The 16,256-nt window shown below is 38.0% G+C and overlaps 1 protein-coding gene across 8 annotated transcripts in view; it reads right to left on the minus strand.

The window, feature by feature from the left end:
* Positions 1 to 16,256, minus strand: part of PPP1R12A (protein phosphatase 1 regulatory subunit 12A) — a 164,460-nt gene that overhangs the window by 92,102 nt on the left and 56,102 nt on the right. For all 8 annotated transcript variants that reach the window (XM_070454257.1, XM_070454252.1, XM_070454255.1 and 5 more), the window contains exon 2: positions 9,987 to 10,117. In XM_070454257.1, the coding sequence (XP_070310358.1) occupies positions 9,987 to 10,117 (131 nt within the window). The remainder of the gene's footprint in view (positions 1 to 9,986; positions 10,118 to 16,256) is intronic.

The raw sequence follows: 16,256 nt of genomic DNA on the forward strand, positions 1-16,256 counted from the left end.
ATCTGCATCTGTCATCTGAGGTTATAGATATTTCTCCCAGCAATCTTGATTCCAGCTTGTGCTTCATCCGGCCCAGCATTTCTCATGATGTACTCTGCATATAAGTTAAATAAGCAGGGTGACAATATACAGCCTTGACATACTCCTTTTCCTATTTGGAACCACTCTGTTGCTCCATGTCCAGTTCTAATTGTTGATTCCTGACCTGCATGTATGGTTTCTCAAGAGGCAGGTCAGGTGGTCTGGTATTCCCATCTCTTTCAGAACTTTCCAGTTTGTTGTGATCCACACAGTCAAAGGCTTTGGCATAGTCAATGAAGCAGAAACAGATGTTTTTCTGGAACTCTCTTGCTTTTCAATGATCCAGTGAGTGTTGGCAATTTGATCTCTGGCTCCTCTGCCTTTCTAAAACCAGCTTGAACATCTGGAAGTTCACAGTTCATGTATTGCTAAAGCTTGGCTTGGAGAATTTTGAGCATTAGTTTACTAGCGTGTGAGATGACTGCAATTGTGTGGTAGTCTGAGCACTCTTTGGTATTGCCTTTCTTTGGGATTGGAATGAAAATTGACCTTTTCCAGTCCTGTGGCCACTGTAGAATTTTCAAAATTTGCTGGCATAATGAGTGCAAGACTTTCACAGCATCATCTTTTAGGATTTGAAATAGCTCAACTAGAACTCGATCACCTCCACTAGGTTTGTTCATAGTGATGCTTCCTAAGGCACACTTGACTTCACATTCCAGGAATAGATTAAGAAAGCCTTCCTTAGTGATCAGTGCAAAGAAATAGAGGCAAACAACAGAATGAGAAAGACTAGAGATCTCTTGAAGAAAATCAGAGATATCAAGGGAATATTTCATGCAAAGATGGGCTCAATGAAGGACAGAAATGGTATGAACCTAACAGAAGCAGAAGATACTAAGAAGAGGTGGCAAGAATACTCAGCCAATTCAGTACCCCTCAAGAAAGAATGATGTTAATGCATACATTTCAAATCATGACCCATGAGTATATAGTAAAACAAGGCATAAGCTGGCCATTAACATTATATTCCCCAAATTCACTACATTAATTCTTCCTCTAATCCACTCTGGAGAAGAGGCATTATTATACTATCTGTTTTTCATTTCCCCTAAGATTTCCACCTCACTCAAAGCAGGGAGAAGCTGAAAGTAATACTCTGGTGAAAAGGTGAGCTAACTGAAGAGTCAGAATATGAAGAGCTATCACTCATCTACTCACTAGGTTCCTGCCAGGCTAGAGACCAGATGTGAAATTCTTAATTGTTTAGAAACTAAACTGTGACCTCACATTCTTTGTTCTACCATCTCTAATGTATAATAATGTACAACTACTGCCCTTTCTCTTTAGGTCAGTTTAAGTTTGATATGATTTATTATTGTGCAGTCACTCAGTCGTGTCTGAGGATTACCTGGATCTAAAATCATCCCAACTGACACAATGGGATATCAGCCAAGTATACAAGAGGAAGCGAAAAGCAAAGGAGAAAAGGAAAGATATTCCCATTTGAATGCAGAGTTCCAAAGAATAGCCAGGAGAGGTAAGAAAGCCTTCCTCAGCGATCAATGCAAAGAAATAGAGGAAAACAACAGAATGGGAAAGACTAGAGATCTCTTCAAGAAAATTAGAGACACCAAGGGAACATTTCATGCAAAAATGGGCTCAGTAAAGGACAGAAATGGTATGGGCCTAACAGAGGCAGAAGATATTAAGAAAAGGTGGCAAGAATACACAGAAGAACTGTACAAAAAAGATCTTCACGACCCAGATAATCACAATGGCGTGATCACTCACCTAGAGCCAGACACCCTGGAATATGAAGTCAAGTGGGCCTTAGAAAGCATCACTATGAACAAAGCTAGTGGAGGTGATGGAATTCCAGTTGAGCTATTTCAAATCCTGAAAGATGATACTGTGAAAGTGCTGTAATCAATATGCCAGCAAATTTGGAAAACTCAGCAGTGGCCACAGGACTGGAAAAGGTCAGTTTTCATCCCAATCCCTAAGAAAGGCAATCCCAAAGAATGCTCAAACTACCGCACAATTGCACTCATCTCACACGCTAGTAAAGTAATGCTCAAAATTCTCCAAGCCAGGCTTCAGCAATAAGTGAATCGAGAACTTTCAGATGTTCAAGTTGGTTTTAGAAAAGGCAGAGGAACCAGAGGTCAAATTGCCAATATCCGCTGGATCATCGAAAAAGCAAGAGAGTTCCAGAAAAACATCTATTTCTGCTTTAGTGACTACACCAAAGCCTCTGACTGTGTGGATCACAATAACCTGTGGAAAATTCTGAAAGAGATGGGAATACCAGACCACCTCATCTGCCCCTTGAGAAACCTGTATGCAGGTCAGGAAGCAAGAGTTAGAACTGGACGTGGAACAACAGACTGGTTCCAAATAGGAAAAGGAGTACGTCAAGACTGTATATTGTCATCCTGCTTATTTAACTTATATGCAGAGTACATCATGTGAAAAGCTGGGCTGGAAGAAGCACAAGCTGGAATCAAGATTGCCGGGAGAAATTTCAATAACCTCAGATGTGCAGATGACACCACCCTTATAGCAGAAAGTGAAGAAGAACTAAAAATCTTCTTGATGAAAGTCAAAGAGGAGAGTGAACAAGTTGGCTTAAAGCTCAACATTCAGAAAACTAAGAACATGGCATCTGGTCCCATCACCTCATGGGAAATAGATGGGGAGACAGTAGAAACAGTGTCAGAGTTTATATTTTTGGGCTCCCAAATCACTGCAGATGGTGACTGCAGCCATGAAATTAAAAGACGCTTACTCCTTGGAAGGAAAGTTATGACCAACCTACATAGCATATTAAAAAGCAGAGACATTACTTTGCCAACAAAGGTCCATCTAGTCAAGGCTATGGTTTTTCCAGTGGTCATGTATGGATGTGAGAGCTGGACTGTGAAGAAAGCTGAGCCCCGAAAAATTGATGCTTTTGAACTGTGGTGTTGGAGAAGACTCTTGAGAGTCCCTTGGACTGCAAGGAGATCCAACCAGTCCATCCTGAAGGAGATCAGTCCTGGGTGTTCATGGAAGGACTGATGCTGAAGCTGAAACTCCAATACTTTGGCCACCTCATGCAAAGAGTTGACTCGTTGGAAAAGACCCTGATGCTGGGAGGGATTGGGAGCAAGAGGAGAAGGGGACGACAGAGGATGATTTGGCTGGATGGCATCACTGACTTGATGGGCATGAGTTTGAGTCAACTCTGGGAGTTTGTGATGGACAGGGAGGCCTGGTGTGCTGCGATTCATAGGGTCGCAAAGAGTCGGACACGACTGAGTGACTGAACTGAACTGAACAAGTGGAAATTATTCAGAAAAATTATTGTCTGTTCAAACTCAGAAACATGAATTAAAAAATGAAACACAAGGATTGAACATATGAAGAAAGAAGTTGAATTCTCATTTTCCCAGAAAAGATAAACAAGATAATGGTCAAAAATTAATACATATGGAGTATTCAGGAACCATGTGCCAGGAACTCTGCTTGGTGGGTTACATCAGTTAACCCTCACAACAAACCTAGAAAATACTAATCCCTTACTATAGAGAAGATGGAAGTTTATAAACACTAAGCAACTTGCTCAAGGTCATACCCTTAGAGTGTGGTTGAGGAAGCCTTCATAATTCACTTTAGTTGACTCCAGAGCCTACATACCAAATATTTAAGGACAGCTGAAGATAAATACACATTAGCTATTTTTCTTCATCAAGATGAAATCCAAGCCCTTTCTTGAGCATGAAAAGAATAGAAAGGAGTAAAGAAGTTGAAAATCATGATTAAAATTATGAATAACCACTATTGTTTTACAATGGCAGGGAGACTCCTTCATTTTACACAGGAAGAAATCAAAGCCCAGAAAGAGGAAACAAATTGTCAAAAGATGTAGTGCAGTCAGTATTAGAGTCAGTAATAAAACTCAAATAGCTCAGCTCTTCTAATTCCTAAAGCACTTTTCATTTCACCAAACACTACCTTCCCCTTTAACCGCTATAATGTATCTCCAAAACACATGGCTGAGGGAATGGAGGGTGGAAGGATGGGGTGGGGTATACACGTGCATGAAATGAACAAAGAAAGAAAAATATGTAGAATTACTAAGAGACTCCCAGAGTCAGTCAGTTCAGTCGCTCAGTCGTGTCTAACTCCTTGAGACCCCATGGACTACAGAACTCCAGGCCTCCCTGTCCATCACCAACTCCTGGAGTTTACTCAAACTCGTGTCCATCGAGTCAGTGATGCCATCCAACCATCTCATCCTCTTTCAGTCCCTTCTCCTCTCGCCTTTAATCTTTCCCAGCATCAGGGTCTTTTCAAATGAGTCAGCTTTTGGCAACAGGTGGCCAAAGTATTGGAGTTTCAGCTTCAACATCAGTGCTTCCAATGAACATTCAGGACTGATTTCCTTTAGCATGGACTGGTTGGATCTCCTTGCAGTTCAAGGGACTCTCAAGAGTCTTCTCCAATACCACAGTTCAAAAGCGTCACTTCGTCGGTGCTCAGCTTTCTTTATAGTCCATACTGGAAAAAGCAGACACATTACTTTGCCAACAAAGGTCAGTCTAGTCAAGGCAATGGTTTCTCCAGTAGTCATGTATGGATGTGAGAGTTGGACTCTCAGAGTAGTACTATCATATTCAATACTTATTAGTTGATAAGCTTTGATGTGAGCAGATAAGACAATAAAAAATGTTTATGGTGCTGAATACATAGTAACAAGAAAAAATAAGATAACTTAATGACAAATTTACTTTGTCAGAATATCTATACTTCCTTGTTAAATGTTTGAAGAATCAAATTCGCTCAGAAAGTACTTCCCCGTTAGAGGCAGTTAAGAATAAACTAAAAGTAAAAGATGCCTGCTCCTTGGAAGAAAAGCTATGACCAATCTAGACACCATATTAGAAAGCAGAGACATTACTTTGCTGACAAACATCCATCTAGTCAAAGCTATGGTTTTTCTAGGAGTCACGTATGGATGTGAGAGTAGGACTATGAAGAAAGCTGAATGCCAAAGAATTGATGCTTTTGAACCGTGGTGTTGGAGAAGACTCTTGAGAGTCCCTTGGATTGCAAGGAGATCAAACTAGTCAATCCTAAAGGAAATCAACTTTTAGGATATTCACTGGAAGGACTGATGCTGAAGCTGAAACTCTAATACTCTGGCCATCTGATGTGAAGAAATGACTCACTGGAAATGAGTCTGATGCTGGGAAAGATTAAAGGCAGGAAAAGGGGACGACAGAGGATGACATGGTTGGATGGCATCACCAACTTGAAGGACATGAGTTTGAGCAAGTTCCAGGAGTTGGTGATGGACAAGGAGGCCTGGTGTGCTGCAATCTAAGAGGTTGCAAAGAGTTGGACATAACTGAGCGACTGAACTGAACAGAAGAATACAGTGACTATTTTTGATATTTTTAGAAAATAATAAAAAATAAGCATAAATACACTGAATAACTGGAGAACTATGTATCATATTCTCTTTTTAGCAAAGCAACATAATTCAGAACTATTGTTAATTTCCCCTAACAATTAATGATTACACAGGAATAGACTAGATTGTTAAATATTAAGATTAGTGAAAAATAATTGTGGTTTTGGACTTTGAATTTTAAATCATTATACCTAGACTCAAACACATCTTTATTAATCAAAATAGGAACCACTACAATCAACATATTTTTTGCCAATGAGAAACAAATTTATTCCTTTAGCATAAAATTGCATGCTTTGCAATTCGACAAACTCTTGGAAAGCACTTTTTGCTTCCTGCTGGTTGTGGAAGCATTTTCCCTGCAAAAAGTTGTGAAGATGCTTGAAGAAGTGGCAAGAGGTCAGGTGAATATGGCAGATGAGGCAAACTTCATAGCCCAATTCCTTCAACTTCTGAAGCACTGGTGTGAAAAGTGTGGTCGGGTGTTGTCCTGGAGAAGAATTGTGCCCATTTTATTGATTAGTGCTGGCTGCAGGCACTGCAGTTTTCAGTGCATCTCATCAATTTGCTGAGCATATTTCTCAGATGTAATGGTTTTGCCAGGATTCAGAAAGCTGTAGTGGATTAGAGGGGCAGCAGACCACCGAACAGTGACCGTGACCTTTTTTGGGTGCAAGTTTGACTTTGGGAAATGCTTTGTAGCTTCTTCTCAGTACAACCACTGAGCTGGTTGTTGTATAAAATCCACTTTTCATCATACAGCACAATCTGATTGAGAAATGGTTCATTGTTATTGAGTGAGAGAAGACAACACTTCAAAATAACGACTTTTAAAAACATTATTTATTTTTAACTGAAGGGTAATTACAACACTGTATTGGTTTCTGCCATACATCAACCTGAATCAGCCATAGGTACACAAATGTTTCCTCCCTCTTGAAGCTCACTCTCACCTCCTAGCCCATCCCAGCCCACAGGCAGCACAGAGTCCTGGCTGGAGTTTCCTGAGTCATACAGCAGATTCCCCACTGGCTACCTATTTTACATGTGTCAGTGTTTCCATACTAGTCTCTCCATTCATCCCGCTCTTTTTTACCTCCTCCCTACCCCATGTCCATAAGTCTGTTCTCTATGTCTTCACCTCCACTGCTGCCCGGCAAATAAGTTTATTAATACCATCTTTCTAGATTCCAGATAGATGGGTTAATAAACAATATTTGCTTTTCTCTTTCTGACTTACCTCACCCTGCGTAATAGGCTCTAGCTTCATCCACCTCATCAGCATGGACTCAGATGTGTTCCTTTTTGTGGCTGCATAATATTCCATTGTATATATGTATCCACAGACTCTTGAGGGTCCCTTGTACAGCAAGGAGATCAAACCAGTCATTCCTAAAGGAAATCAACCCTGAATATTCACTGGAAGGACTGAAGTGGAAGCTGAAGCCCCAATACTTTGTTGAGCTGATGCAAAGAGCCAACTTACTGGGAAAGACCCTGATGCCAGGAAAGACTGAAGGCAGAAGGAGAAGAGGGTGACGGAGGATGAGATGGTTGGATGGCAGCACCAATTCAATGAACATGACCTTGAGCAAACTCCAGGAGATGATTGAGGGACAGGGAAGCCTGGCGTGCTGCAGTCCATGGAGTTCCAGAGATTCAGACATGACTGAGCGACTGAACAACAACACTGGGATTGTTATGACATATGGTAATTTTATTCCTTTTATTTAAGGAATCTCCATACTGATCTCCACAGTGGCTGTATCAATTTACATTCCCACCAACAGTGCAAGAGTATTCCCTTTTCTCCATACCCTCTCCAGCATTTACAGTTTGTAGATTTTTTTGATGATGGCCATTCTGACTGATATGAGGTGGTATGTCACTGTAGTTTTGATTTGCATTTCTCTAATAGTGAGCGATGCCAACAAAGGTTCGTCTAGTCAAGGCTATGGTTTTTCCAGTGGTCATGTATGAATGTGAGAGTTGGGACTGTGAGGAAAGCTGAGTGCTGAAAACTTGATGCTTTTGAACTGTGGTGCTGGAGAAGACTCTTGAGAGTACCTTGGACTGCAAGGAGATCCAACCAGTCCATCCTAAAGGAGATCAGTCCTGGGTGTTCATTGGAAGGACTGATACTGAAGCTGAAACTCCAGTACTTTGGCCACCTAATGAGAAGAGTTGACTCACTGGAAAAGACCCTGATGCTGGGAGGGGTTGGGGGCAGGAGAAGGGGACGACAGAGGATGAGATGGCTGGATGACCAACTCGATGGACATGAGTTTGAGTGAACTGTGGGAGTTTGTGATGGACAGGGAGGCCTGGCGTGCTGCGATTCATGGGGTCGCAAAGAGTTGGACACGACTGAGCAACTGAACTGAATAATAAGCAATGTCGAGCAACTTTTCACATGTTTATTAGCCATCTGCATCACTTCTTTGGAGAAATGTCTGTTTAAATCTTTTGTCCACTTTTTGACTGATTGTTTGTTTTTTCTGGTATTGAATTGTATGAGCTGCTTGTATATTTTGGAAATTAATCCTTTGTCAGTTTTTTTCATTTGCCATTATTTTCTGCCATTCTTGGGGGTTGTCTTTTCACCTTCTTTGTAGTTTCCTTTGTTGTACAAAAGCTTTCAGATTTAATTAGGTTATACTTATTTATTTTTGTTTTTATTTCCATTACTCTTGAAGTGGGTCATAGATCTTGCTGTGATTTATGTCATAGAGTGTTCTAAGTTTTCCTCTAAGAGTTTTACAGTTTCTGGTCTTACATTTAGGTCTTTGTTCCATCTTGAGTTTATCTTTGTGTATGGCATTCTTTTACATGTAGCTGTCCAGTTTTCCCAGTACCACTTACTGAAGAGTTTATCTTTGCCCCATTGTATATTCTCGCCTCTTTTGCCAAAAGATAAGGTACCCATAGTGGTGTGGGTTTATCTCTGGGCTTTCTAGCTTGTTCCACTGGTCTGTATTTCTGTTTTTGTGCCAGCACCATAGTGTCTTGATGACTGTAGCTGTGTAGTACAGTCTAGAATCAGAAAGGTTGATTCCTCCAGCTCCATTCTTCTTTCTCAAGATTGCTTTGGCTATTTGGGATCTTCCGTGTTTCCATACAAATTGTGAGATTTTTTTGTTCTAGTTCTGTGAAAAATGCCATTGGTAATTTGATAGGGATAACAATGAATCTGCAGATAGAATTTGATAGTATAATGATTTTCACAATATTGATTCTTCCAACACAGGAGCATGGAATATCTCTCTATCTGTTTATACTGTCTTTGATTTCTTTCACCAGTGTCTTAAAGTTTTCTGTACACAGCTCTTTTGTCTCCTTAGGTAGGTTTATTCCTAAGTATTTTATTCTTTTTTGTTGCAATGGTAGGGGATTACGATGATTTTTTTGATATGCAGTCAGCTCATGAGGTACCCACTTACTGAGCTTTTTTGCCTTTCCAATTTGCTTTCAGCTGAAGTTCTAATACTTTGGCCACCTGATGTGAAGAACTGACTCATTGGAAAAGACCCTGATGCTGGGGAAAATTGAAGGCAGGAGGAGAAGGAGATGGCAGAGGATGACATGGTTGGATGGCATCATTGACTCGACGGACATGAGTTTGAGCAAGCTCCAGGAGTTGGTGATGGACAGAGAAGCCTGGCGTGCTACAGTCCGTAGGGTCACAAACAGTCAGACACGACTGAGCTGAACTGAATTTGCTTCAAATGCCAAATTACTGTAGAATGGTTGATGCTGAGTTCTTCGGCAACTTTTTGTGTAGTTGTAAGAGGATCAGCTTTGGTGACTGCTCTCAAATTGGCTGTCGTCAACTTCCAACAACTAGCCACTGAGCTCTGTCTTCAAGGCTATCATCTCCTTTGAAAAGTTCTTGAGCCACTGCTGCATTGTACATTGGTTAGCAATTCCTGGGCCAAATGTGCTGCTGATGCTGTGAGTTGTCTCTGCTGTTCTACGACGTATTTGGAACTTGAGTAAGAGAAATTGCTCAAATTTGCTTTTTGTCTAACATAATTTCCCTAGTCTAAAATAAATATAAAATAAACAGCAAGTAATAAGTCACTAGCAAAAAAACAAATAGCAAGAAATAAGCATTAAAATGTATAACATGACCACATTTATTTAGAAATGTATTCCAATATTAAAGAGCAAAATTCAATAATGCAAACCTGCAATTACTTTTGCACCAACCTAATATTAACCAAGTCATCTGACAACACTCTACATGTACTCAAGAGAATTACTCATATTAGTTCAAAGTATTAAAGTCAAAGACAGGAGGGAGACAAGAAGATGACAAGAAGATGACCTCACACCGAGAGACAATATCTGGATTCCCACAATCCACTTATTCTCTTTCCTAGGAAGAATAATTTTTATCAATTAAAGTAATATAACAGTTTTCTCATTTATCTATAATAATTTCTATAAAATCTCAAGTCTCTACAATAGTATTTGGATAAAAATAAACACAGCACTAGCTTACTCTGCAATATCAAGATATCCACAGGAAGCAGCTGCATGCAGAGGTATCCAGCCTTCATTATCAGGTTGGTTAATATTTGCTCCATTTTCTACCAGAAACTTCACCATATCAACATTGTCATCAATGCAAGCCTAAAAACAAAACAGAAAGCAGGATCAGAAAAACCTTGAATCAATACTCCCAATAACACATCAACAGAATAAAATTCCTATTCTGGAGCTTTTATAACAAATACGTTCTAAAAGGCAGTCTGCTGCTATCTTGACTGTATTGCTGTCAAGCAGGTAAATGGCACTAGCTAAATTTTAACAGTACTTGCTCAGACACACATAACAATACTGTATGGGACCAGACTCCTTATGCCAATCCCATGACAAAAACAAGTACATGCCCACACGGAAACAGTCAAAGCGTTATAATTAAGGACCAATAATATACTCTACAGCAGTGGTTCCCAAAACGTCATCTGATGAGGGAAGAGGGATCCTTTCAGAGAGCTGACAAGATCAAAACTATTTTCATAATAATATTAAGATGGCATTTCCCCTTTATACTCTGTTGACACGTGCACTTGATGGTGAAAAAGCGCTGGTTGTAAACATGCTTGTGTCGAAGCACAAACCAAGGTAGTGGAAGAAAAAAGAAAATATAGCACTCTATATAGCACTCTATTGTCATTGTATTCACAACTATACATTCACAGGTTTATTTTTTCCCCCAAGCCATTTTTACTTATGAATCTCCTTGACAATGCAGTAAAAACTATAAATCATATTAAATTTTGACTCAAATATACATCTTTTAAATATTTTATGAAACAAGACACGAAGCATGCATCAAGATTTCTTCCAAGTATAATGACTGCCCTGAAGAAAAATACCTGTGTAATTTGCAAGCTGATCTAGTCACTTTTTCCATGGAATATCATTTTCTAAAATAATTTTATTGGAGTATATTTACAAGGTTGTATTCATTTCAGGTGTACAGCAAAGTTATTCACACGGCCGCTGTTCCACATACAGCCACTGCTTTACATGCAGCCACTGTTCTACATACAGCCACTCATTTTTAGATTTTTTTCCCATACAGGCTACAATGGAATATGATTTTTACTTAAATGACAAATTATAGTTAGTCTAGCTTGGGCTGTGGCAGAAACTTTCTTGAAAATGAGCAAAGTAAGTCTGTCAAAACAACTAACAATATTTATTACTAATGATAAATTGAAGTTTTCAGGAGTAAACGAATTAGTTACTTTAAAAATGTCATTTACTTAACAGAGGTAAAGCACTGCTTTAACTCATTTAAAATGAATCAATAAATACATAAAGTCCTCCATTTTAACCTTCCCTGGTGGCTCAGCAGTAAAGAATCTGCCTGTCAATGTAGCAGACATGGGTTCAATCCCTGGGTCGGGAAGAGCCCCTAGAGAAAGAAAGGCAACCCACTCCAGTATTCTTGCCTGGAGAATTCCACGGACAGAGGGGCCTGGTGGGCTACAGTCCATGGGGTCACAAAAGAGTCAGACATGACTCAGTGACTAAACAACAACAAATTGTAAATAGTAATATATACACAGAAACAAGTTTCTTTTGAAGTCCTTCATAATGCTGTATCCCCAGCACTTTATATTATTCTTTGCATGTGGTAAGGGCTCCATAAATGAATAAATGAACAAGAAAGCTAAGATTCAAAGAGATTAATTAAGTAGGCTGAATAAGCCACAGAGATGGGAAATGATAGAGCTGAAATTCTATCACAGATGTTCAGATTCCCAAAAATAAGCTCCTTCCACGCTTAACACCATGTTGACAGATGTTCCTATTTTATCAACTATTTCTCATCTATTTGCAGTTTCTGAAACAGGATATCATACGTTCTAGGCACTAAACAGGGCTTCCCTGGTAGCTTAGCTAGTAAAGAATCCACCTGCAATCCAGGAGACCTAGGTTCAATTCCTGGGTTGGGAAGATCCCCAGGAGGAGGGCATGGTAATCCACTCCAGTATTCTGGTCCTGGAGAATCCCCATGGACAGAGCAGCCTGGTGGGCTACAGTGCATGGGGTTACACGGAGTCAGACACCACTGAGCAACTAACCACAACATACCACAGACACTTAATAAGTGCTTGCTGTGTAAGTAAAACAATTTTCCTTTACCTATCACAGACATAAAGAAAAATACTTTTAGTACTTCTTCCTTGGGGGAAAAAGACAAAGTTAGTGTCAAGAAAAGCACTAAGTACAAAGTACTTCACACCTGAAGCGGGAAAATTCTGACAGGTGTTGGATGTGGGCTCCAGTTCTAGCTCTGCCACAAATACTGTAGCTGGGAACAAGTAATTTAATCTTTTAGGGCTTTGTCTTTCAGGTGGAGGAAAGAAGTCGGTGGGTTATATATCTTTAAAATTCCCTGACATATTTACATTCTTATATATTCATGATTCTTCCGTTTGGAACAAGTTGGCAAGATCCGAAAGTGCCCAAATAGTACATATAGCAAATGGTAAATGAGTATATAAGCAACATTCACATAAACTTTGAGCATACACTGCTTGGGAAAAGAACTGTGTTTTTCAAGGAGCAGTGGTTAAAGGGTAGGAGAAATGTGAGGACTGCAGCTGTCTGATAACAAGAGAAGAAACATCCAAATTTTACTGCATTAGGAAGTAGTTTATAAAATGTTATTTGAGATAGCTAACGACTCACAGTGACTTAAATAATATTAGACCTATTTATAAGTTTAATCATTAATTTTCCTTGGGAAAAGATACTAAATTCTATTCTCTCTTTCAACCTCTCAATTCCTATAGGCACCAAAACAGTCTTCTGATGTTTATCACTGCTATAAAAATATAAAACCCTACCTGATAAATGCATTTAATACAAATATGATTTTTTTTTAAATGGAGAAAATTTCAAATAAGACATTATAGTAAGAGGTATGAGAAATGCTCACAACATAAAAGTTTCTTTAAAAAGATGTAAAATAGTTTGCCTGATTATAATTTTACTTTAAACAGTACACAAAGGATTAGAAGAATATATAATAAAATAGTCCTTATCACTGGTTGTGAGACTATGAATAATTTTTATTCTTTAAATTTTTATTTATTTTCAAAATGCGTATAATAGGCAATGCTTACATAAAAAGAAAATCTAAGCCTTGGTTCTTAAATGAAAAATATTAAATCTATTGTGTTGTAATATGGAGAAATACCAAACTGCTGGTAAAAGTGTAAAATTCGTATAACCCCTTTAGAAAACCATTTGACAGTATCTACTCAAGTTATAGTATTGTTAAATAAATGGGGTGGGATGTATGTGTATATGGGGAGATTCTATTCATGTAACAGAATCCTATAGATCAATGCAAAAAGAACAAACAAAAAGAACAAACTAATGCTACCTTCAACAACATATATAATCCTCTCAGACATATGACTGAGTGAAAAAGGGCAGACACAAAGGATACAGACTGTGAATTTCCAGGCAAAACTAATCTCCAGTTATAAAGCTCAGAATCACAGTTAACTCTGCGGGGAAATAATGGGAGGAGCATGAGGGAGCTTTTGGGAAGACTGAAAATGTTCCCCAGCTTTCTGATTTTTATAAAGGCATGTACAAATGTGAAAATTCACTGAATTATATGCTACATACTTTATTATACATAAATTTTACTTTGATTTTAAAAGTTAAGAAAATCAAAAAAGAACCAGCATGTATTAAAAACTTACTGTGCATTATCTTCAGTATAAAACATTTATCTTTTCCTAAATTGTACATGCTATCAAGTTGATGTCTGACAGAAAACAACAAAATTCTGTAAAGCAATTATCCTTCAATTAAAAAATTAACAAATTTAAAAAATAAGTAAATAATATAAAAAAACTCCTGCCTCCTGAGGTTCCAAGTATCAAAGAGAATCTCTTTTAACTGGTAACCCTTAAATATTATGAGTTTTCCCTGCCGCCCAAATTCTCACATTTTTTTTTTTAACTATCCTTAATTCCTCTGGCTACTCTTCACATTATATATGCTAAAAAGTACATATGCCAATGCCAAAAGAATAGAAAAAAATCACATTAGTATAGAATGCTAGTTCATAAACAACAATGATTACATAAGGGCATAATAGCAGTGGGTGGGAAGTACTAAAATATCCTTGGGAACATAAAGAGATCGTGTGATTAAGATGGTCCATATAGGTCTCATAAGAATATACATTTGAGCAAGATTCTGAAGACTGCATAGGAGTTGTTCAATTCAACTGGAATGTCACTGAGCAGATGCACTATGGTTTTTAGAAATGCATGGAACAAGCGAAGAGCAAGTCATGCGCACGGTATGTGGTCTCTGCACACTACAGGACAGAGTAGGGCTAGGTGCTAAAAGGGCTGAACATACTGCAGGTAAAAGATCTGAACATAAGGCAAAGATGACAGGATTTGACACTAGAGGTAGCTTTTGATCTACTTTCTACTCTACTCATCAAGAAAACCCGCAACATTTATATCAGTAATAGTGGCTCAATTCAGTAGTAGGGGCAAGTAGGAGAAAACACTGCAGAGTTTCAGGAAGATGATGTTTGAAAAAGCTACTCAGAGTTTATAAGCAGAGGGTTAACATGATCAGATTAGTATTTCAGGAAGATGACTGGAAACAGTGTGAAGCGGGAAGAGCCTGACCTGAGCAACAGTTATTCAGAATAAATATATATTACAAGAGAAGTTTAGGAGTAAACATACAAGGCTTAATTAAAGATTGGACATGAAGGGTGAGCAACAGGAGGAGGGCACTCATGAAAATAAACACCACAGGTATGAAAAACAAGTTGGAGGAAGAAAGATGATTTTTAGCTTTGGATATGCTGAATTTCTAATCATGCATTTCCAGGGGCCAACTGGATATGCAAATCTAGAGCTTAAAAACAAATGTGGGATGAAAATATAATTTGGGAATTACCTGCATTAAGGTAATAATTAAAATAATGGAACTTGAAATCATTCAGGGAGAGAATGTAGAGAAGTGATTTCTATGAAAATAGTTAAGAGAAAGGTTAAGATTAAATTATAATCACTATATTCTTCCTGGAAGACAAAGATATTTGTGTTATTTTATTCAGTCAAAGAGCATTCTCAAGAAGCTCACCATGTAGTATGGTGTTCAAATACACAAGTAAATAATAATATCAAAAGGGATATAATAAACATATGGCTGTATATTTGTTATGAAAGCTAAGAAAAGGAAGAATGGCTGTCATCATGGAATATTTCTCGAAGGAGGATCTACACATGAGTTTAACATATTAACCAGTAACAAAGATTTTTTGATTTATGAAGATACAAAGTCACATATGGGGAAGATAAAGGCAGGATCCAGAACAGGGTCTTATTTGCCATCTTATGAGTAATTCTTTGACACTGAAGATAGAAGAGTCTAAGAACAAATGACTAATTTTTAAAGTTTCTCCATTTTAAGAAGGTGACTACCCTAGTTCTTTGAAAAAATATAAAAAGTTATTTCTAAATAAATGAAATGTTGCTGATTTTTATTTTACATGTTTGTTTTAAGGTCAGTATAATGTAAGAAACATCAACAAAAATACCTAAAGCTGTTAATATTAACTCCGCTTGTGCCTTTCTTTACCTGTTTTTGAAATGTTTAAATATAAATTAAAAGCTAAAACACTGTCAGTAAGACATATATTATAAATGAATCTCAAGTTTGTGGTGTAAATTGTTCAGTGTTCTCCTGAACATTTACAAAGCATACACAAGAAACTGGCAGGCATGCCCATAAAAATATTGTTGCTAAGAAAATCAAAAGCTAACACATGCAGCACATTAAGAGATACAGGGCTTGCTGACTTTAAACAGTTGACTAAATATGGTCAGTATATTAAGTCATACATGGAAAGAAAGAGAGTGACTCAACTGTACTTCTAAAATCTTATCTGACATGATTTATCTGAAGTTTTTCAACATATCCCAAGCTATTACCAGTAACAGATGATTGTATGAAGACACTTTTGTCATTTAATTCCAGGTTACAGGCAGCTTTATCAACTTGAGCTATCAACTATTTCAAGAAACTAGTTCAAGTACATAAAACATCTGTTTTTATTGAAAAGAGGGCCTACTTATTTTTCTCAGCAAGTTAGCACAAGGACAACTTTGTTTCCCACTCATTTTTAGGAAAAAGTTGAAACACCTAATAACAAAGGATTGAATTATAAACAGCTGCACAAAATTGGCTCTAAGAAGACAGA

Source organism: Odocoileus virginianus, chromosome 24, assembly GCF_023699985.2.
Source record: "Odocoileus virginianus isolate 20LAN1187 ecotype Illinois chromosome 24, Ovbor_1.2, whole genome shotgun sequence".
NCBI classification, from domain to species: domain Eukaryota; kingdom Metazoa; phylum Chordata; class Mammalia; order Artiodactyla; family Cervidae; genus Odocoileus; species Odocoileus virginianus.